Source organism: Procambarus clarkii, chromosome 42, assembly GCF_040958095.1.
Source record: "Procambarus clarkii isolate CNS0578487 chromosome 42, FALCON_Pclarkii_2.0, whole genome shotgun sequence".
Taxonomy (NCBI): Eukaryota; Metazoa; Arthropoda; class Malacostraca; order Decapoda; family Cambaridae; genus Procambarus; species Procambarus clarkii.
In genome coordinates this window covers 893,767-918,504 of record NC_091191.1, presented here as the reverse complement: position 1 = coordinate 918,504, position 24,738 = coordinate 893,767, and the positions used below count along the sequence as shown (strand labels likewise).

General features: G+C 42.1%; 2 protein-coding genes across 2 annotated transcripts in view; both read left to right on the top strand.

Moving 5' to 3' along the window:
- The first annotated feature begins 6,036 nt into the window (after positions 1 to 6,036).
- LOC123748905 (uncharacterized) overlaps positions 6,037 to 24,738 on the top strand; it is a 113,112-nt gene continuing 94,410 nt past the window's right edge. Inside the window, exon 1 of the mRNA XM_069339794.1 lies at positions 6,037 to 6,187. The gene's annotated coding sequence lies outside the window, so the exon portion shown is untranslated. The remainder of the gene's footprint in view (positions 6,188 to 24,738) is intronic.
- The window catches only part of LOC138373331 (uncharacterized), a 43,130-nt gene continuing 26,537 nt past the window's right edge, over positions 8,146 to 24,738 (top strand). Inside the window, exons 1-3 of the mRNA XM_069339524.1 lie at positions 8,146 to 8,218; positions 11,708 to 11,912; positions 22,934 to 23,101. Coding sequence (XP_069195625.1) covers positions 8,146 to 8,218; positions 11,708 to 11,912; positions 22,934 to 23,101 — 446 coding nt within the window. The remainder of the gene's footprint in view (positions 8,219 to 11,707; positions 11,913 to 22,933; positions 23,102 to 24,738) is intronic.

Here is a 24,738-nt window from a genome sequence, read left to right as displayed (position 1 = left end):
ATATATAAGAGTAATAATTTCTGAAACCTTTCGTATTTACTAGACATATATTAAATATGTTACAGTCGCACTTAATAGAAGATGTCTCAAGTGGTTGTCTATGTCTTAAGGCTTTCATAAAGGCTGAAGCAAGACCTTTGGTTATTGAGTATCCTACCAACACACATAATATATATATATTGCCTGAACAGCAGTATACGTGTTCAAGAAACAATTAGATAAGTTCCTGAAAGAACTTTGGGACATGTAGGGCTGCTGCGAGCCGCTCCAAATAACAGCCTGTTGGACCAAGTTAACACAAGACAAGCCTGACCTCAGGCCGGGCTTCGGGAGCACAAGAACTCCCAGAACCACACGAAAAAGTATACCCCCTAAGATATGCTTCAAATATACCACAGGTGACATGACATACCTGACATTAAATCATTGACATCGTATAACAGCTCCTTGCATTATCTTTTTTTCTATTATCACATTACGTAAGTAACAATTTGGTACACTGCATCATTTAAATTTATAATGATTATATTTGATAAATTACGGTTCAAATATTTACATTTATTTTTGACATGATGATAGGTATATTTAGGGAGGTTGGGAGTGTTATTAACATAATTGTTGTCTCTTGAACACATGCAGGTCTTGAACACATGCAGGTCTTGAACACATGCAGATCTTGAACACATGCAGGTCTTGAACACATGCAGGTCTTGAACACATGCAGGTCTGGAACACATGCAGGTCTTGAACACATGCAGGTCTTGAACACATGCAGGTCATTAACACAGCAGGTCATTAACACAGCAGGTTTTAAACACATGCAGAACTGGAATCAGACTCGGCCCTAAGTGTTCTCTTATTCATTTACATAAAGAGAAGGCAGATGGGCCAATGTACTCATTATCACAATGTACTCTTTGCTACACTGTACTCCGTGTTGCAATGTACTCATTATTACACTGCAATCTTTGTTATAATTTGTACACAAGATGTAACAAACATTACCATCATTTTCTAGGAAAAGGCTAATTTTGAAAAACATATACGTAATACCAGATTCATACTAGAGGAATTTTGGTAAACTTATTAATGACAAAAGCGCTTTGTGATAAGAAAGAGTTAATAAATCAGGAGGAGTAGGAAGTGCAAGAGGTCTAGGATGAGGTCTAGGATGAGGTCTAGGATGAGGTCTAGGATGAGGTCTAGGATGAGGTCTAGGATGAGGTCTAGGATGAGGTCTAGGATGAGGTCTAGGATGAGGTCTAGGATGAGGTCTAGGATGAGGTCTAGGAAGAGGTCTAGGATGAGGTCTAGGATGAGGTCTAGGATGAGGGAAAGGAGGAGGAGGAGAAAAAGGAATATTGAAGAGGAAGAAAGTGAAAGTTCTTGATGCTGGAGTGAGCGGTTTTCTAGCTCTTATAAGGTAAGCTGTGACTTGTAAACAGTTATAAGGGGCTTACAGACGCTGGGTGTTATACGGGCTCACCATAGCCCGTGCTACATGGACACTTCGTTCTGAGTAGCTAAATCTGAAACAACAAACAACGCTGGGCGTCTCAAGACTCTGTTCTGTGCCTCGTGGGCTGTTGAAGAGGAGTCTGGTAGAACAATCGACTTGAGAATGGTCCAGGACGGACCCAAACGTCGTCGTCCCTTCACTTTCTAGTGTGTGTGGTTTGGTCAACATATTTCAGCCACGTTATTGTGAATCCTCCGGCTGTTATTGTGACCGGGGAGCCGGTTGACCGAGCGGACAGAACGCTGGACTTGTGATCCTGTGGTCCTGGGTTAGATCCCAGGCGCCGGCGAGAAACAATGGGCAGAGGTTCTTTCATCCTATGTCCCTGTTACCTAGCAGTAAAATAGGTACCTGGGTGTTAGTCAGCTGTCACAGGCTGCTTCCTGGGGGTGGAGGCCTGGTCGAGGACCGGGCCGCGGGGACACTAAAAGCCCCGAAATCATTTCAAGATAACCTCAAGATATCCTCGCCTGCACACAGTCATCCAGGTGGAGCAGGTTCTATAGTGCTTTCTTGTTTAATTCGCTTTGTCGGAGACAGAAAGTATACATATTTACAATATGTATACTTTAGGCATGTATCAAGCTAGACCAAACACACACCGAAACTACGACGTTGGTACAACGTTCGAGCAAGTTTTAACACCACCTAACCAGTTATAACAACCAATATAGCAAGTTGTAACAACGTTCTAATACGTCATAAACACGTTAAGCCAAGATGTAACAACTTTATTTCAAGTTGTAACAAGCGGAAAATAGAGACAGTTTCGGTTTGTGTTTGCAGGGAGGTCCCTTCAAGGTCGAACTAGTGACCCTTCCGGGATGCAGCCCACAACTCTCGGATACCTATTTATTGCTAGGTGAACAGATGTATTAGATGAAAGGAAAAATGCCCCACCACTGCTGTTCGAATCGAACCTGAGATTCCCGATTGGTAGTCGAAAACGTAGAAAAACTGTTCTACGAGGCCCATTCATTGACTTGTTCCGGATAATCATTAGATGAGCCGTTGTTGACAAGAAACTGTCTCACTCCACTGAGTTCGTGGTCAAGCTGCTTGTAGCGGCAGGTGTGTGTTTACTAGTTGTGTTTTTGCGGGGGTTGAGCTTTGCTCTTTCGGCCCGCCTCTCAACTGTCAATCAACTGTTTACTAACTACTTTTTTTTCTTTCTTTCTTTCCACACCACACACACGTGCAGCTGACTAACTCCCAGGTACCTATTTACTGCTAGGTAACAGGGGCATTCAGGGTGAAAGAAACTTTGCCCATTTGTTTCTGCCTCGTGCGGGAATCGAGCCACTCGCCCGGGAATCGAACCCGCGCCACAGAATTACGAGTCCTGCGCGCTGTCCACCAGGCTACGAGGCCCCTAAGTGTGTGTGTGTGTGTGTGTGTGTGCAAGAGCAGTTGACCATGTAACGTGTGAAGCCTGTGTGTACCTTTTTTATATTTATTTGTTATATTATATATTTTTTATATTATATATTTTTTATATTATATATTTTTTATATTATATATTTTTTATATTATATATTTTTTATATTATATATTTTTTATATTATATATTTTTTATATTATATATTTTTTATATTATATATTTTTTATATGATATATTTTTTATATGATATATTTGTGTATGTTTGGCGTGTTCTATCCAACCTGTCCTCCTACCAAGGACGTCGCTTTTCGCTCGTATGCGTTATATTATTATTATTAACATCTTTATTGACAAAAATTAATTACAATTTTGCTTTCAGGTCTCTGGGCATTTCTTAGTTCTGCTAAATCTGAATTACTTTTTTTAATTTGTATGTTTCTAATAATTGCATTAGATAATCCAAAGTCGTAATCAGTGTTTTTTTTCCTGCAAGCCTCATTGGCCAATCAATCTACAAAGTTACGTTTTCCAATTCCAACATGGGATGGGATCCACTAAATTTTTTTCAAAAGTTATTATCATTGGCAAAAATTACATTTAATTTAATATTACAGGCTACTTCAGACAAACATTGTGATGGGTTATTTAAGGACTGCAGAACAGTTTTAGAGTCACAAAATATCACTGCACCACCATTGAGCTTATTAAGGTATTCAGTGGCTAGATAAATACCCAATAGCTCAGTCTGTGTCCTGCTTGCCCAGTTGTTCAATCTCTGTGCAGCAGACATGATCATTTCATTCCCTTTATATACTGCACATGCACAACCTGTTCTACCAGTGCCTTATTGCACAGAACCGTCCGTAAATGCATAGGATTCAGTTAGTTTGAGATTTTGAAGATGACAGTCAATAGCTTCTAGTGTTACACATCTCATAGTTTCTAGTGTTACACATCTCATAGTTTCTAGTGTTACACATCTCATAGTTTCTAGTGTTACACATCTCATAGTTTCAGTGTTATTGATTTGTTTTACAGTAATGAGTGTATAATGTACAGAGACCTGCACATCTTTCCAACGGGGAATTTAGTGAACAGTTTTATTAGGACTAAGAGACACATGCAGTTTCATAAGATTATTGCCACAACAACTGAGCCACACACTGTAAGGAGCTTTCTCCAGCGGATTGAGGGAACAGTTAGTGAACAGTAATCAACAACAGATCATATAAAGCAATACAAAACTACGAGCATATTTTATGTTAATGACAAATCCTTTGTCCACAAGACTTTTGAGAGGTTCAAGGCGCTCAACAACTTTTTTGCGAAGGTTGCTGGTGAGATTTGTATCATTAACCTCGATTCCAAGATATTTATAAGATTCACAATTCTCCTCGGGCACTCCATTAATAGTACTGTTAACATGATGAAGAGAAGCGGGAATAAGAAACCTTGTTTTATCAACAGATATAATGAGGCCACATTCTACTACTTTCTTGGAGAATGCATCAAGTAACACTTGTAGTTTAGTTTTACTATGTGTCATAATGAAAATGTCATCAACATAACATATAACTGTTTCAGTAGGTTGTACAGGTATGTCATGGATAAGTTTGTGCATAAGTATATTGAAGAGCATAGGGCTTAGGACACCACCTTGAGGTGTGCCTAGTTCGAATGCATCTGTTCTTGTACTTTTAACTCCTTTAAATAGGACACTAGCAGTTCTGTTGGATAGGTAGCTCTTTATCCAACTCAGAAGATTACCTTTGATTCCAAATTCCGCAAGTTGCTCTAATATTATTTAGCCATTCGCTACATCGAAAGCTGACTTTAGGTCAATAAATGCTACCTGTGTCCTATCCTGAGAGTGTATAAAGTATTCAGAAAACATGTTTGTGTGATGCAATTAGGCATAAACCCAAATAGGGTTTTTAGGAGCGAATTTGTCTTTGACCTAAAACATGACACGATTAAGAGCAATTATCTCCAAGATTTTACACATGCAAGATGTAACGGAAATTGGTCTGATTTGACAAGATACCTTGTGAGAGGCTGGTATGATAGAGGTCAAGCAGAGGGTGGCTAGGGACATCATTCAGTAAGCTCAAGGTGTTATAAGCTATACCATCCTCACCAGGGGCAGTTTGTTTAAGTTTCCCTAATGCTGATGTCAATTCAAAAGGGGTTATAGGAAACTGATCCGTTACATCTGGTGAGGAGCGTGCTATTTCAATATTAATGTTTCTGTTAATGTTGGTATTATTTAAATGTTGCTGTATATCTGGGGGTAAGGAAGAAATTTGTGAAACACTAGACCATTGAGCTAGGAGCATGTCAGCATATTCTGCAGGAGTATGATGAAGCTGAACTGGGGTTGAAGATTTGGTAATGTTTTTAATTTTGTTCCCTATTTCCGATAACGTTGTAGTTCCATTTATACTTTGTAGGAATTGATCCCAATATATATTATTAACTTGACCCTTAAGCTCGCGAAGCTCTGTAGACCAAAATTGTCTTACTAGAAAATAGAAGCAGTTGGCGAAAGTGACGTACTGTCCCGTTTTCTGTTTTGGGTCCTCTGATAGGTTAGGAGAGACCATTTTAAAATGACCGTTTTCTTAACGCTGGGAAACCTTAAGAGAACGGGCTAATTTTATCATACATTTGAGCGTGGTGATTTACGACACCACGACAGTATTTACAAATATTAATTATAAGCAAATATGCTTTCCCCTCAAAACATTTACTAATACACAAAATTAAATAGAAATTGAAGTAAGTTTATTGAGGTAAATTACACACAAAGGGATGAAGCAGCTCAAGCTAGTCTCACCCCCGTTCAGAACAACGTGTTCATATATATTTACACACAACACGAACGATCGTTTAATACAAACAGTTCAAATATATATACCCACATCACGAACAATCAACATATTACTGAACATTCTGGTTGACATATACATTACTTCCTGTAGTACACTATATCGCTTATAGCAACCGGTCGTTGTATAACGGTTAACAGTGGTTGCGGTAGTTGGCGCCGGGAGTCGAACGCGGGGCCAATGTTTACGTCTTGAAGAGGCGATGAAGACGGTACCACTCACCCTCTGTCCCTCATACGGCGGGCAAGGGGGGGGGGAGGGTCACCCACATTAGTTATTAAATTTCCTTGTGTGTATTATATACCGTTGGCTTCAACATGCGCGAGGCCGCCACCAACAGTTATGAAGATCCATGTGCTGAAACATCCGACAACAACCCCTGATTCCGCTATGTACAAGGTAATTGATAAGCTGTAGATTTGTATTCAGACTTTAGTATATACGCACAGAAATCACTATAGCGTGATGCATCAAATGAGCAAATCCACAAGGGCCGTGACGAGGGTTCGAACCGTCGTCACGGCCCTTGTGGATTTGAACATAATATATACGTATGTATAAGTGGGTGGGAATATATCGCTAACATACAACATTTTGCTGCGGCGTACACGAATATATTCGTTTAATAATTCATTGGTCTTGCGCACTGTCGTAATTAATTTGGAGAGGGAAAAATATTATTTACCGTTTCAACCCCGGAAATATATAGTATATAGTACGTATATAATATATAAATATATATAGTATATAATTACGTTAAATAATTATCATGTGATGGCTTAGTGAATCTTGCTGAGAAACCCAGATGGCCTAAGTCCTAAGTCATTCATACGTGGGTGTGGATGTGTATACGTATGCTGAACAATATGTATAAATTGATGATTACATGAGAGAGAGAGAGAGAGAGAGAGCATGTTTGAATCTGTGTATGTCCGCCAGTGTACATACACGTGCCAAGGAGACCGAACAACCCGTCCTCAACTCGAGTCCATTCCATCCAGCGGTCGACCCCCACAGACGCATTCATAAATGTTTACATGCTGTTCATTCAAAACGGGAATTTTCTCAAATATAAATTAATATTATAATATATTAGCATATTGTGCATATATAGGCATAAGTTAGGTTAGGTTAGGTGTTTAGGTTGTGTTGGCGATTATTTGAATTTGTTATACCTGGGTGAAGCATTTACAGCGTTGTGGTTCGAACAAAATTCGTCAGTGAAGCACTTGTTCCGGAAGTGTTCGAACGTCATCAGTTGTGAGTCGTGTGTAAACCGTTTTTCATTCACAAACACGGGGGTTTTGGCGGGTGCATGGAACCACTTTTGGGGTCTTTGTTTGGAGGCCGGGCTGGACATAAACAAGGAGACATAAACAAGGAGACATAAACAAGGAGACATAAACAAGGAGACATAAACAGCGAGGGGCTACAGGTGAGTGGAGATGATTGATGATGCAGTAGAGGAGGCAGGAAGAAGAGAAAATGCTGATGGACGACCCATAAAAACCTGTCTCGTAGCAGGAACGACAGACAGACAGACAGACACATCAACACTGTACATACCACAACACTGACCCCTCTGCACGCCTCCCACCCTTCCCTTCACCCTTCCCTTCACCCCTGTGACCCCTTCCCTTCCTTCCCTTTAACGTCAGCCGACCCGGGTCATGACGTCACCTGTCCAATGACGTCATCCCCCTCTTTGTTTCAGGCCGGTGACATCACAACAGAAAAATGCAGTTGAGCAATACAACAAAAATGCAAGTTATACAATATTGCATTGTAAAATACATTGAAGAACTTCACTAGCTATAAACCAATATATTATAAAACATATCCTTATCTTCCTATTTCCCATATAACCCTATTCATATAGTTCTAATAGTTTAAACCCTTATAAACACATCATATTCAGACATGTTTACTGCAAAAAACACAATACATTGCAATGTTTACAATTACAATATTATTTCAATGTTGAAAATAATGTTCCAGTGTATCATAAAATCTAAATAATTAGATTGAATGGAGTAAATTATTGAATAGAGGCAATCACCTTTATAATGGCAAACAATTATAAAGGATAGATGATGCCAAGTTACTAATGTTTGGGGGTTATTGTAATGTGAGTGTGGTCCCATTGTGAGCAGGAAGGTGTTGTGTGAGTGTGGTCCCATTATGAGCAGGAAGGTGTTGTGTTAGTGTGGTCCCATTATGAGCATAGTGACACTATGCTAAATGCATTCTAAATGTATTCACTTGAGTTGCTTATTTAATGAGCGAACCACAGCACCATGACCTGTCGCTTGCAGTTGACAGGCTGAGTGATGAGCCAATCTCCTGAGAATAAGAGTATGTTGGATACGTGGATGATGGAACGTCTTGACCAAGGAGGTCATGAATACCAAGGAGACAGTTATGATGACCGTAAGATGTTTCCGCATTTTTTGACAACAGTTTGTCTTTGGTTCTACATCTCTCATATAGAACAAAAGGGAAGGGAGTACCACCTCTGGCTGGAAGAAGGGGGACCCATAGCCTCGGAGGAAACCACACATAACGCACTGGAGGGAATGTAGGTCCCCATATATATCTCATATATAGACCCATAGGTCTCTCATATATATATATATATATATATATATATATATATATATATATATATATATATATATATATATATATATTTAAGATTTCCAACATGCATTTTACAAGAATAAGGAATTCTTGCAAGTGTGAAAGGCGGCTTAATGCTGCAAGTTTCTTGAATGTCGTGTGTGTGTGCAAGGTTCAACACAGGTTTCTTTATGGTCATTGCTGAATCAGATTTCACACTAAAAACATCTGCTTGATGGCTGAGTACTTCACCTTCCCACTCATCCGTGTACCAGCCCCAGTCATGAGTCGGCCAACTAACCACACATGTTGCAAAGAAAGCTCATCAAAAGCCTAAGATGAATTTTAACTTAAAAAATCTACTTGGAATAAGATTTGCGAATACAGAAAACCCCCAACAAGCAGGCGATGAGTCACAATAACGTGGCTGAAGTATGTTGACCAGACCACACACTAGAAGTTGAAGGGACGACGACGTTTCGATCCGTCCTGGACCATTCTCAAGTCAAGTCACAATCGACTTGAGAATGGTCCAGGACGGGCCGAAACGTCGTCGTCCCTTCAACTTCTAGTGTGTGGTCTGGTCAACCCCCAACAAACTCAAAATTACATTTAACTTGTGCAAGAAATGCGTAAACACAACGCCAGTCAAGGTTTTCTCAGGCTCCCTTAATCCAACTCCCATTCCACTCTCGGCACCAACCCGGTGCTAAACCTCACACTGATGACATTAACCTTCGCATTCACTTGCCACACATACCACTGAAAAGAAGCCATTTGCACAAAAAAGTCCACATAAACCCAGAACTTCACCTGAACTAAGCCCTCGTCCTCCCACTTACCACAGAGGCAACCATGCCAGTCTCCCTTAGTATCTAAGACCAAGTAATGCAAGAATCAGTGTCCAGCTCAAAGATTTCTGCTGGACATTTGACATTCACTATAAGGAACTTGTCTAAAGCGGAAAGATTCCATTAGAGGACTAATATACCAAATGCATTTAGCGCTGGTATAGCGAGAAACTAATAGAGTATATTAGTATGCATATTAAACGTATAGCGAGAAAGTAATGCTCAAAGCAGCAGCATATCAAAACAATTGTGTTTTGGCATTCCTCAGCAACACACTCTGCAGGCTCAGCAACACTTACAGTATCTCTAAGACGGTAGTTTTCTGATATAGTTATCTAAACTCTAAAGGTAACTAGCTTCACTGATCCCTATGTGTGCCTTACACAAATCACTAGCACATCGATAGAACAACCTCACGCAAAGCTGCATATCACCAGTTAATCCAAATACAGTACTCCCACGTACAGGTACGTGGGAGTAAGGACATGCTTGCTATATCAACACGTCCCATAGTGCACGTACACGAACTCCCACCACACAGGGATCCAGTATGACCCCCCCCCCCCTCACCACCCAGGGGACTTAATTACGACCAAATAGCCAACAACTGTCGTTATCTTTAATTAAAATGATCTTCTCTTCATAATATCTTCCTTTCCCAACTTCAGCCCCCCTCGCTCTCCTGGATAACCATTTCTTTATATATCATAGAGCATTAATTTGCTCACGTTCAGCCTGTTTTGTAAACACTGTAAATGAACGAAATAAAAACGCCTCGCCTAACCTTACCAAGCGCTATCTATTATCCCACAACATGCAATCTATGTCTGTTACAGAGAATGTCTGTGGCTGTTCACTTGTATGGTAAGTGACACAGAGTGGGTGGGGGGGGGGGTCGACCCCCATGCTCCTCTTTAAGTAGGATTGGATCCTATTGGGATAACCAACGACTAATCACGGCTAAAATGTGGGGTTGATTGTGCATAGATTGTTTTCTAATCGAATTATCGACTGTTATCGACGTTCCATCAACATCGATAACGTTGATGCAACGTCTGTATAGTTGATTCAACATTGATAATGTTGATTCAACATTGATAATGTTGATTCAACATTGATAATGTTGATTCAACATTGATAATGTTGATTCAACATTGATAATGTTGATTCAACATTGATAATGTTGATTCAACATTGATAATGTTGATTCAACATTGATAATGTTGATTCAACATTGATAATGTTGATTCAGCATTACTCGAGCATGTCTTGCCCACTCGGAGAGACAACGGGAGGAATAAAGAGAAGGAGATAGAAGATAGGGCAGAGAATGGAAGGGAAGATCAATGGGAGGGAGAGAGAATGAATGGGTGGGAGGAGAAAATGGAAGAGAGAAAAGGACAGAGACCCGAGGACCGCCGGTTACCCCATTCTTGTAATATATATCTGTGTCTGAGAAGACACCTTTATCTGTTTATGACTGATTAAATCATTCCGTCATTAGAGTATTAGATACGTTGAGCAAAATGGCGGTATATTACAGTCAGGGATGGTCTGTTTACGTACTTGTGTGGGAGGAAGGGAGTCGAAGAGCACAGTTACCCATATTCTTTTGGGGGCCTGTCAAGGATTTTAAGAGAAAACGGGTTATGCAGTGTCGCTTGTCATAGCTGGTATTTATTGTCAGTTGAGACTGGTATTAGAGATGTTGTGGTTCTCGACTGATAACAGGGATATCAGTGTCCGTTATCACTCAGAGGTCGTCATACAAGGCCGTCAGCGGGGATATGACAGCATCCTTGAAGGGAGATGACAGCGTGGAGATGACAGCATCCTTGCTATCGCTGAGAACCTCTCAGTTACAGCTCTTATCTGTGTTATCAATTTGAGTTCAGTAACAAACGAGGTAAAACAATATATGATTGAACAAAAGGCTTGAATATTGTTCATTGCTAACTTTATATTTTACTCGTTCGCTGTTTTATTTTGTGTTTAACGTTTTCTTTGATGTTTGAATGTGCTGCTTGTTATTCGGTATAACTGAACGAATTAGCAAGTTTCTTACGTAAGTGTGTGTGCTTAGTTGTGCTGGAATGGGGTTGATCCTTAGCTCTTGGACCCCGCTTGTTCTGCAAAGACAAACAGTGACTTTGGCAGTCACTACCTGCAATGAGTGCCTTCACTGTCTTAGTGTTTATCATAAATTCTCTCAAACCTGTGAATGAAGTTAGGCTCGATTACCTTTTGAGTCTCATCATCACTGCTCATACATGAGGGAATTGCTTCCTTCAATCTGTACGACTCTATAGCTCTAGCTGGCTTCCTCCAACGCACCATACCTTGAAGTGCTTCCGGGGCTTAGCGTCCCCGCGGCCCGGTTGTGAACCAGGCCTCCTGGGGAGGCCTGGGGACTCTGCGTCTCAAGTTTACGTTGTAATCTTTGATATAGAACTGTGTCAGATGCGTTTGGATGTCCAGAAATGTTGCAGTCCATCCATCTCTGCTGTATTATATTCAACTACATCCAGTAGCCGACTACTGGACGATTATAAAGCTGTAGACGCCAAATATAGTTGTAACGCCATCAGCAGCTGCTTCCTCGGACGTCTTGATATAACCAATCATATCCGCATTGCTCGTTCTGAGTGCTTGAGGTCACCCCATAAATAAAACAAGATATCTGGAACTATCCAATCCGTCTTCAGGTATAACTCGTGGCACGGAGAATCAATACACACAACGGAATTTGTTTAATATAAAATAAACTCAAATGACACAAAATGAAATCACAGCGTAATATTATGTAATATTGAAGGGAAGGGAATTTTCAGAGGATAGCAATATTAAGGCAATTAATATATATATATATATATATATATATATATATATATATATATATATATATATATATATATATATATATATATGTATATACAACGCGTAAAAGCAGAGTATTGACTCATAGGAGGCAGCGTCGCCAAGGGGCCCAAGCATCAAAATAACCCTTGATGCGAACGCTAGAGAGGTCCTGCCCACCCCTTAAGGTCTTCTGCCCATAATGGGTGTCTTGGAGGCGCGGCGTTCTGATCTCGTCTAGTTAAGTCGCAAGCCCTGAAAAGTGTTGGACCCCATTCTTAGGAGGAATGACCTTTGGCATTTGATGAGAGGGGGGATGGGTAGCATGACTTCTGGTGCCTGATGAGAGTAATGGGAGGCATGATCCTTGCTCTGAAAAGGGGAATGTGTCGTGAATGAACTTTGCCGTCCGATGACGGGGTGGAAGGTAAGACTTTTGGTACCTGATGATGGTGGAAGGTAAGACCTTTGACGAACTTAAGGGCGCAGTAAGAAACCAGGTCTATGAGGACCTTTGAGGGTTAGGTGGGGATGGTGGACGACTTTGTGATAGCTACTGGAGGAAAGGTCTGACTTGTAAGCGAACCATCTCACTTGTAAATAACTAACTTGATATGACTTGATGTGAATGAGAGGACTGACTTAGAGCTTTAAAAGGAACCAATGAAGTAAATGCCGGCGTCCTGGGCCCTTAACTAAATCCCTCAGCTTCGAGATTAAGAATTAAATCATACGAAACACGTTTAAAAAGAGTTAAATACATTCGGCATATAAAGGAGAAGGCAAGTGTCTTTTGAAAATTAGAACAGGACGCTGTATTTTAATTATTTCAGTCCACAGACCATCTGCTACAGAACAACCACTGTATTAAGGTCTTCCTGGAGACTTATGATCTGTCACTCAAGACCCGTGTCCTGCTGTATTCTGGGGGCGTGACACTAAGTGTCACGCCCCTTCTTCTACATGTTCTTCATGTTCTTCATGTTCTACATGTTCAAAACTTCTCCATGTTTTATGCAGTGGTGGGTGGCCGTCTTGGCCGTATCCACTTCTCGGAAAAGATAGTTTGCCAGCGAACTTACCTCTAGATTTTTCTTTGATAAATGTATCTCCGGTGTTATAGATGCTTTTCTGTCTGATAAATATATTTACTTTGTCATGGATGGGTCGTCTGTCTGATAGATACATTTCTGCCATTCAACAATGTCTCTCACTCATATTCCAGCTCCTTGTCCTCATATTCCAGCTCCTTGTCCTCATATTCCAGCTCCTTGTCCTCATATTCCAGCTCCTTGTCCTCATATCTTAGCTCCTTGTCCTCATATTTCAGCTCCTTGTCCTCATATTTCAGCTCCTTGTCCTCATATTTCAGCTCCTTGTCCTCATATTTCAGCTCCTTGTCCTCATATTTCAGCTCCTTGTCCTCATATTCCAGCTCCTTGTCCTCATATTCCAGCTCCTTGTCCTCATATCTCAGCTCCTTGTCCTCATATTCCAGCTCCTTGTCCTCATATTTCAGCTCCTTGTCCTCATATTTCTGCTCCTTGTCCTCATATTCCAGCTCCTTGTCCTCATATTCCAGCTCCTTGTCCTCATATCTCAGCTCCTTGTCCTCATATTTCAGCTCCTTGTCCTCATATTCCAGCTCCTTGTCCTCATATCTCAGCTCCTTGTTCTCATACTCCAGCTCCTTGTCCTCATATTCCAGCTCCTTGTCCTCATATCTCAGCTCCTTGTTCTCATACTCCAGCTCCTTGTTCTCATATTCCAGCTCCTTGTCCTCATATCTCAGCTCCTTGTTCTCATACTCCAGCTCCTTGTCCTCATACTCCAGCTCCTTGTCCCATCATATTCCAGCTCCTTGTCCTCAAATCTCAGCTCCTTGTTCTCATACTCCAGCTCCTTGTCCTCATACTCCAGCTCCTTGTCCCATCATATTCCAGCTCCTTGTCCCATCATATTCCAGCTCCTTGTCCCATCATATTCCAGCTCCTTGTCCTCATATTCCAGCTCCTTGTCCTCAAATCCCTTCCAAGTGCTACACAGTAATTTCTGACTTAGCGCTGTTCACTTGCCTCAGCTCCTGATCTGCCCTTAAGATTTCACTCGTAGATTCTTCGCCATTTCAGATCACCACTCGGTCATCAATTATTTTAGTATATTACTAGAAAAACTTTTTTGCAGTCTTGGAGGATTTTTGCAGCCTTGGAAGACTTGTGTAGTCTTGAATCATCTTCCTTCTGACACATATCTTCCTGGTTCTCCAGCTTTACTGGGGCCGTCGGGGCTGAGATGGTCTCATCAAGGCCTCTTATACTCTTATATATATATATATATATATATATATATATATATATATATATATATATATATATATATATATATATATATATATATATATATTGTGATTTTTTTCGTTTTCGTTAATCCTAGAACGAAGCACTGCATGCTATTCAGTATTTCCGTTTGACAGTCATTGCTGTCAATTATAGATTGTCTTCCCTGATGCCTTTGATCTGTACGTCTTCAAGAACACCAACGGCGACACCTGTTGACTTCTTATTGTGGCCTAGGATTACTTATTGTGGCCCAGGATTACTTGTTGTGGCCCAGGATTACTTGTTGTGGCCCAGGATTACTTGTTGTGGCCCCAGGATTACTTGTTGTGGCCCAGGATTACTTGTTGTGGCCCAGGATTACTTGTTGTGGCCCAGGATTACTTGTTGTGGACCCAGGATTACTTGTTGTGACCTTGGATTATTTTCTGTGGCCCCAGGATTACTTGTTGTGGCCCAGGATTATTTGTTGTGGCCCCAGGATTACTTGTGGTCCCAGGATTACTTGTTGTGGCCCCAGGATTACTTGTGGTCCCAGGATTACTTGTTGTGGCCCCAGGATTACTTGTTGTGGCCCAGGATTATTTGTTGTGGCCCAGGATTACTTGTTGTGGCCTTGGATTATTTGCTGTGGCCCAGGATTATTTGTTGTGGCCCAGGATTACATGCTGTGGCCTAGGATTACATGCTGTGGCCTAGGATTACTTGTTGTGGCCCAGGATTACTTGTTGTGGTCCCAGGATTACTTGTTGTGGCCCCAGGATTACTTGTTGTGGCCCAGGATTATTTGTTGTGGCCCAGGATTACTTGTTGTAGCCCAGGATTATTTGTTGTGGCCCAGGATTACTTGTTGTGGCCCAGGATTATTTGTTGTGGCCTAGGATTACTTGTTGTGGCCCAGGATTGCTTGTTGTGGCCCCAGGATTACTTGTTTTGGCCCCAGGATTATATGTTGTGGCCTTGGATTATTTGCTGTGGCCTCAGGATTACTTGTGGCCTTGGATCATTTGCTGTGGCCTCAGGATTACTTGTGGCCTTGGATCATTTGCTGTGGCCCCATGATTACTTGTGTCCCAGGATTACATGTTGTGTGCCAGGATTACATGTTGTGTCCCAGGATTACATGTTGTGGCCAAGGATTACATGTTGTGGCCCAGGATTACTTGTGTCCCAGGGTTACATGTTTTGGCCCAGGATTATTGACTGGTCGTCTATCCTGCCGGCACCGTTAATCCCACAAAAGAAAGCATAATGCGTCCTATATCACCGTTAATAAGCTTCCAAGCACCTGATCTTAGAGTTCAATAACCGATTGTAATTAGGGAGAAAGTCTGACTCCAGTCGTCTTACGGTACGTCTGAGCCTACTAATTGAAATGATTCAGGCGGGCAGAGTTGCTTATCGTGTTGCATCATATGCAAATGTGTCCTTGCAAATTCATGCAAATTCATGTGCATGCAAATTCTTGTCAATGATCCTCCATCAGAACGGCTATAAAACAGGTGTTTATGTGAGGAAGTGCAACTGAATGTAATCTAACTGTTAGCTCTAGCAAGTGTACACTAACTGCTTTTCTTCAGCCGATATATGTATAAAAATAGGTATATAAATATCTAGGAATATATATATGGGCCTAGGTAAGCATATGTTAGCAGATGAAAACGTGGATTATTTAACGATAAAAGTCCTTATTTCAAGCATTTTCCCCATCTTCTTCTTGAGAGGTTATCTTGAGATGATTTTGGGGCTTTTTTTAGTGTCCCCGCGGCCCGGTCCTCGACCAGGCCTCCACCCCCAGGAAGCAGCCCCTGACAGCTGACTAACACCCAGGTACCTATTTTGCTGCTAGGTAACAGGGGCAAATAATGCAAAATTAACATACAAATGGGTTGAATTAATGGGTAATAATTATATATATTTTTTATATTTCACAATTAGGAAAACAAACCCGTACACAAAGTTGTCCGAGTGCGTTGAACAGAGTTGATCAAGATTAGACACTTACCTTCCTGCTTTGTCTCTGGTCAATGCATTCAGGCAACGCTCTGCAATGCAGTGAATAATGGAGTTGCCTCACCTCCTGCATGACTGATGACTCGAGACCTAATCTTGGTCTTACACATCATTAAAACAAAGACATTTTTTTTTACTCTCGCCTGTCATCTGCTTGTGTGGGAACCGACCTGTAAGATTTATATTTATTTAATTTATATGAATTTATATAGAATTTATATATACATTAATTTATATATCTCGATAGCAATTTGTATGATGTTAAGTGGACTGTATTTCTGCAATAATCTCACAAATCGATCCTTACACATTAGGGGGGGTTACATTAAATTTATATATATGCAGCCAATCAAAATACAGTATTAACTACATATATTAGTAAATCAATTGGAGGTGCCTTATCTTATTGTACAGCAGGCTTAGTCCACCAGATATAACTGGGATGTAGACACTAAATTATCCTCGTGTGAGGCTAGCTTCCATCACCCATAGTAACTGATATACCAAGATTAATTCTTGCTTCCTCTTCTTGTTCCTGTCAAAGGGTACTAGCTGTAAAGCCGGAATCCTAATATGTGACAGCTATATCAGAGAAAACACTGTATATTAAATAATAAGGACCAAGGTTTAATTACCTTTATTAAGAGGCTCGTTCGCATCCTAACCGGTTCGCCCTTATCTACCTAACATTAACTGGCCAGAAATTATTAGATAAACGGGTTTCGGTAGGACACTTCCCTTGTTTATGTTGACAGCGTGTTGATGATGGTAGAACACTTTGATCTCCGTAACACTTCGTCCAAGACAAATTATAGGAGCTGAATTTCCTCCCCAGCGCCTCTGGTCTTAACAAACAATGACTGACCTCTCACCATCACTGACACCTTGGCTCTCCTTGTCCAATGTCAATAAGTAATAGAAACGTCACATTTACTTTTTTTATACTGATAATTAAGTTAATTCAAAATGAGATGTTTTTATGATATTAAAAGTCCAATGACTAATATATTTAAGAATAATTCCCAACAGAATAGCTGGTGAATTTATAGTACTATGTGGCAATGATATCCCGTTTTCTATTGACGAAAAATTCCACTACAAGCTACATTTTCTATGGGTTAACTTGTGTATACAACAGCAGCAATATTATCTGCATATTGCCTGTAATATTATTAAATGGTGTCGGGTTTTCCGACAGCTTGAACGTCTCTATGTCGTACTGGTCTGTGGTGGCTGTGTGTGTCCTGGGCACCCACGTACTGGTCTGTGGTGGCTGTGTGTGTACTGGACACCCGCGTACTGGTCTGTGGTGGCTGTGTGTGTACTGGACACCCGCGTACTGGTCTGTGGTGGCTGTGTGTGTACTGGACACCCACGTACTGGTCTGTGGTGGCTGTGTGTGTACTGGGCACCTGCGTACTGGTCTGTGGTGGCTGTGTGTGTACTGGGCACCCGCGTACTGGTCTGTGGTGGCTGTGTGTGTACTGGACACCCGCGTACTGGTCTGTGGTGGCTGTGTGTGTACTGGACACCCACGTACTGGTCTGTGGTGGCTGTGTGTGTACTGGACACCCACGTACTGGTCTGTGGTGGCTGTGTGTGTACTGGACACCCACGTACTGGTCTGTGGTGGCTGTGTGTGTACTGGACACCCACGTACTGGTCTGTGGTAGCTGTGTGTGTACTGGACACCCACGTACTGGTCTGTGGTGGCTGTGTGTGTACTGGACACCCACGTACTGGTCTGTGGTGGCTGTGTGTGTACTGGACACCCACGTACTGGTCTGTGGTGGCTGTGTGTGTACTGGACACCCACGTACTGGTCTGTGGTGGCTGTGTGTGTACTGGGCACCCACGTACTGGTCTGTGGTGGCTGTGTGTGTACTGGACACCCACGTACTGGTCTGTGGTGGCTGTGTGTGTACTGGGCACCCGCGTACTGGTCTGTGGTGGCTGTGTGTGTACTGGACACCCACGTACTGGTCTGTGGTGGCTGTGTGTGTACTGGACACCCACGTACTGGTCTGTGGTGGCTGTGTGTGTCCTGGGCACCCGCGTACTGGTCTGTGGTGGCTGTGTGTGTCCTGGGCACCCACGTACTGGTCTGTGGTGGCTGTGTGTGTACTGGACACCCACGTACTGGTCTGTGGTGGCTGTGTTTGTACTGGACACCCACGTACTGGTCTGTGGTGGCTGTGTGTGTACTGGACACCCACGTACTGGTCTGTGGTGGCTGTGTTTGTACTGGACACCCACGTACTGGTCTGTGGTGGCTGTGTGTGTCCTGGGCACCCGCGTACTGGTCTGTGGTGGTTGTGTGTGTCCTGGGCACCCGCGTACTGGTCTGTGGTGGCTGTGTGTGTCCTGGACACCCACGTACTGGTCTGTGGTGGCTGTGTGTGTACTGGACACCCACGTACTGGTCTGTGGTGGCTGTGTTTGTACTGGACACCCGCGTACTGGTCTGTGGTGGCTGTGTGTGTCCTGGGCACCCACGTACTGGTCTGTGGTGGCTGTGTGTGTCCTGGGCACCCGCGTACTGGTCTGTGGTGGCTGTGTGTGTACTGGGCATCCGCGAATTGCATTTTTTCTTTCGTTACCAGCTGTGATATTGGTGCTGTGAGTGCGTGTAGTGAGTGTATTTTGAGTGCGTGCAGTGAGTAATTGTTGTGGGTTGTCAGTGTGCAGTGGGTGGAATGTTTGGCGTTGGTGCAGATTTTCGTGGTTGCAAGGTGGGGGTAGGGGAAGGAAAGGCTGATGACACACTCACGACACACTCATGACACACTTATGTGTGAATGTTTGTCTACTGAAGTAAGTGATGTGTCGTGGGAAGATGGAGGAGTGCTGTCACAGTGTGTCAAGCGTGAGTGTGTTCGTAAGTGTGTCAAGCGTGAGTGTGTTCGTAAGTGTGTCAAGCATGAGTGTGTTCGTAAGTAGTGAATTACATTTACTCGTAAAACGTAAACAAACAGACGAGCATCGAATCTAATATCAGCCTGTCTTCATATCAATCATTTAGTATCTCTAACGCCAATTGGAGGTGAATATCTCATCGTAAAATCTTTCTTCAACTCCCAATTTACATGTTTTTCATCTAGAAATTGTAAACGATATGGCTGAGTACAAGAAATTATTACCTCAAGCGAGAGCATCGAGAGGATGATGCGACTGGAGGAGCCAGATCGCAGCATCACTCATCCGTGCGTTCATTGGCCACTGCCAGAGGATAAGTGGGTGGAGTTATGTGACGTAACACACCCGTTCGCCAATCATACAGGCCAAAATACATGACGTCACAAACCCACGAGCCAATGAGAGGGATCAATTTATAATAGGTGTGGCTAAGGATACACTGGCTGCCAAGATCAGAGACCAGGATTATTACCAGGATAATACAAAAAATAAACGCGAAGAGATTTAAATATTTTTCTTCCTGGAAATCGTGGTGGCTGAGGGGTAAGGTCACAGCAGGTGACTCCCAAGAGAAAGGACCCGGGTTCGATTCCCGCGCAGGAAGCAGATATTTTGGGCACGATTCCTTACACCAGGTCCCTTGTTAACTCGACAATAAAACAGGTATCTTGGAGTTACGCAACTGTTGTGAGCTGCATCCTGTAGAAGGGCAGTAGTTGGCCTCGTGGGGAACCTGGGATAAAGCTATCAGGCTTCCTGTCCCCGGCTGTGATAAAGCTAACCATGACAGGGGACGGGAGGGAATGTAGGTAGAGGAAGATATATAACATTGACCAACAGAATGGGTTAGGAAAAGGGTGAGAGAAGAGAGAAGGGACTATGAGGAGAAAGCGTTATCTTGAGGTTATCTTGAGATGATTTCGGGGCTTTTAGTGTCCCCGCGGCCCGGTCCTCGACCAGGCCTCCATCTCCAGGAAGCAGCCCGTGACAGCTAACTAACACCCAGGTACCTATTTTACTGCTAGGTAACAGGGGCACAGGGTGAAAGAAGCTCTGCCCATTGTTTCTCGCCGGCGCCTGGGATCGAACCCAGGACCACAGGATCACAAGTACAGAGTGTTGTCCGCTCGGCCGACCGGCTCCCCAAAGCGTCAAGCCATTACGACTATATAGCATTTGTTAGGGATCAGGATAAGGATTGGGGATGGGACGGGGGGGGGAAAGGTAGAGAGAGAGAAAGATAATTAAAGAAAGGGAGAGAAAGAGATAAGAAAATAAAGAAATAGATAGTAAGAGATAGAGACAGAGAGAGAATATAATATATATCCCTTTTTACAATTAAAGACACAAAGACTGAGGGTCAAGAAAACTTCCTGCTACTGGCAGTTCGTGTGGCTTCAAGGTCGCCCACAATCTGCACATCATCTTGACTAATTGTAGGCGACGACAATTAATTACTGCGCCTGTTACTGAAGTGAGAATCACCAATATCTTCGTGGCTTGCCCTGTAGTTACCAAGAATGATGGTGGACTCTTATCGTGTGTGTGGACGATCTATATAATTACTTAATTAACAGACAAACCTGGCAAACTCCAGTCTTAGACAGCATTCGTAATCCTTACTCAAATATTTGCGCTTCTTAAATATAAAGGCACTACACACACACTCAAGTGTACTCTGTATTTATAAAGTTCTGAAATGCAGTACTAATCTTTTTCTAAAGCGCCTCCGATGTTGTTTTAGATTCAGCTACTCTGAACGAATGTTGCAAGTAGCACGGGCTATGGTGAGCCCGGAGTGGATCCGCGCTTTCTACAGAAGGCTGTAATAGAGCGTATGAACGGTAGAGCGACGGTCTCGCTTCATGCAGGTCGGCGTTCAATCCCCGACCGTCCAAGTGGTTGGGCACCCATTCCTTCCCCCCCTCCCACCTCCCACCCCATCCCATCCAAAAATCCTTATCCAGACCCCTTCCCAGTGCTATATAGTCGTAATGGCTTGGCACTTTCTCCTAATACTACCCTCCTTCTCAAATACAATCAAATACTGTATTTAACCAATTTAAGAGGAAACAAAGAAATGCCTAATTAACATGAAACAAGACCTTAACACATTTCTCCATCCTAAATAAGACAATTTGTTTTGTCCTTCATGGACATGCCCAGGCACTCAGCCCCGGGCCCAGACTCGTGGAATTCAATATTTATAAAGAAATGCAAAGTGCCAATACACTTGAGTACTGCTCAGTACTCACTGACCTTTTCAGAGCAGGTGAGATTGCTGAAATAGACGGGAATATAGAGAACATATACGGTTCGAACATAGACGCGATAAAACACCAAAATTATTGGGATCGTCTCAAAGCCCTCCAAATGTACTCACTTGAAAGAAGACGAGAGAGATACCAAATAATATACACATGGAAAATACTGGAGGGCCAGGTCCCTAATCTACACAGTAAAATAACAACGTACTGAAGTGAATATGGAAGAAAATGCAGAATAGAACCAGTGAAGAGGTAAGGTGCCATAGGCACAATCAGAGAACACTGAATAAACATCAGAGGTCCGCGGTTGTTCAACATCCTCCCAGCGAGTATTAGAAATATTGCCAGAACATCCGTGGACATCTTCAAGAGGAAACTAGATACTTTTCTTCAAGAAGTGCCGGTCGAACCGGGCTGTGGTGGGTATGTGGGCTTGCGGGCCGCTCCAAGCAAGCAACAGCCTGGTGGACCAAGCTCTCGCAAGTCAGTAGGAGAACTCTCAGAACCCCATCAAGCAGGTAACCCTGATTAGTGGACTTCCTGTCTACATTGGGAAATCACACACGCAAGTTTGTGACTTCATATTGCTTATAATTCGCACAATCCCCGGTTCGAATCCCGGACGGGACAGAAATGGTTGGGCACATTTCATCTCACCTAATGCCTCTGTTCACCTAACAGTAAGTAGGTACTCAGGAGTCAGTTTGTTGTAGGGTTGCATCCTGGGCGGGGTCAGTAATTCAACCCTGGGGAGAGGGGAGGGGGGGGCACCTCGATAAAAGCCTAACGTATATGAATACACTCTGGCTTCCTGTCCCCCAGACACAATGAATAAGTAATTCACTGATAATTCATTGGTTATAAAGCTAACCAAATTCTTGGGATAATCAAGCGTACTTTTGATTATAAGGAAAAGAAGGTAATGGTTTAACTAAATAAATCTCTGGTGCGCCCCCATTTGGATTACTGTATCCAGGCATGGAGACCTCATCTCCAGACGGACATAGTTCCTCTGGAGAAGGTGCAACACCGGGCAACAAAAGTCATCCCAGAGCTAAGTCATCTCCCGCGTCAGGAAGGGTTGAGGGCCACAGGGCTAACACCACTACAAACCAGACATGACAGGGCGGATCTCACTGAAACTTTTAAAATATTGAACAAGTCAGAGGATGTTGATCCGGATGTTTTCTTCAGGAAGTCAGATGTAACACAAACAAGGAGCAACGGTTTCAAACTCAACAAGCCACAATGTAGGACTGAGAACAGGAGATGTTTTTTCACCCACAGGGTTATTAACCCGTGGAACCGCCTACCCGCCGTATCCGTAAATGATAAATCTGTGCTGGGTTTTAAAATATACCTAGAAAAGGCCATCAAGGCAAATAAATGGGAGGACCTTCGACAAGCTGTCGGCTTCCTGTCCTCGTCCAGACCACTAGGTTTAATGACCCTCAAGTAAATCTGGTATTTCATATCCTGGCCGGGAGGATTTACTGGGCGTAAATCCTTAACTGTAGCCTCTGTTTAACCCAACAGTAAAATGGGTACGTAAAAATGTTAAACGATTTGGCGGGTCGTATTCCGGGGAACATAGGATTAAGGACTTGTCCTAAACGCTACGTATACTAGTGGCTGTACAAGAATGTAATAACTCTTGTATATATAAATAAATATATAAATAAATAAATAAATAAATAAAATATTTGTTTTTGTTATACTGCATATACATTATATGCAAGTTTACCATCAAATATTTGGTTTGTTTTCTATAAAATAAACATAATAAGTTGTAGAAAACGCTTTTAAAGGAGAGACCGCTTTAAACTTAATTTCTCTGCGTTCTGTCGCGTTAAATAAAATATTCCCATAGTGTTTAATAAAAATATTTCAAGTGTGTATTTTGTTTATTGACTCAGTTTAGGTAAGCTAATATAATTGCATATAAATAAGGCACTTCATGTATAAACTCTCAGAGTTTAGTGAAACTCTGAGAGTGAAATTTTCACCCACATAATTCTCTTTTTCTTGAGCATGTCCTCATAAGGTATCAAAGGTGTTTCCTCTGCATATACCTCCTCCTCTGTGATGCCTCCTCTGTGATGTGCAGACCTCTGAGATGCCTCTCAGAGGTCTGTGTGATGGAGTGACTCAAGTCTTTCTCAAGACCAATCAACGAATCTCGTTTTCTTTTTAAAAGCGGATATATAATGATAGATACGAATGTATTCATTTGGTAAAATGAACACAATGAAACAATGGTTTAACAATGAAACCAAAAATACTGTGGTATATTTGATACAATCTTGATATAATTTTGATACAATCCGGTGACCTCGATAGATGTTAGTTCAGGCGGACAATAAACCCCTGACAAGATAATGTTTATTTATTTATTTATTTATTTATATATATACAAGAAGGTACATTGGGTTTGTGAGAATACATTGGATAGTACAGTAATTACATTCTTGTAAAGCCACTAGTGTAATCTAGCCACTAGCCACTAATGTAAATTATTTGGACTAAATACAACAATATGGATGTATTACTAGTTCGTTAGTTAATACACGCTGGATAATAACAGTATGGTCGTGTGAGGGAGATTATACACAGAAAATATGACATGATTAATTCCGGATAGTAAGAACCTCCTTTTATATGGAACGATACAAAAATTAAATAGCAATTATATTTGAACATAACTGAGGCATACTAACAGATGAAAGGTTTTAACAAGGAGATAATTAAAACGTTATTAAAACAGCTTAAGCTAAAACAGGTAATAATGAATTCAAATTGGATAAAAAAATAATTGAAAAGAAGGTACGTAGCAGATCTCAGCGTAAATTGACCTGACTTGACCTGAGGGAGAGAAAGATATGAGGTGTACCTCACTTCTTGGAGTATATACTGAGAGTTTTTGGTGATAGTTCAGGTCTCGGATAGATTTAGGGTTGGAATCCATTGCAGTAAGCAACTATAGCTACTGAAAGCCGAGGCCCAGGAGCTAAAATCCTCCCCCCTCCCCCCCCCCCCCCCCTGCAAGAACATATAAGTACACACAGATCGCCGGGCCAACGGCAGCATCTTCT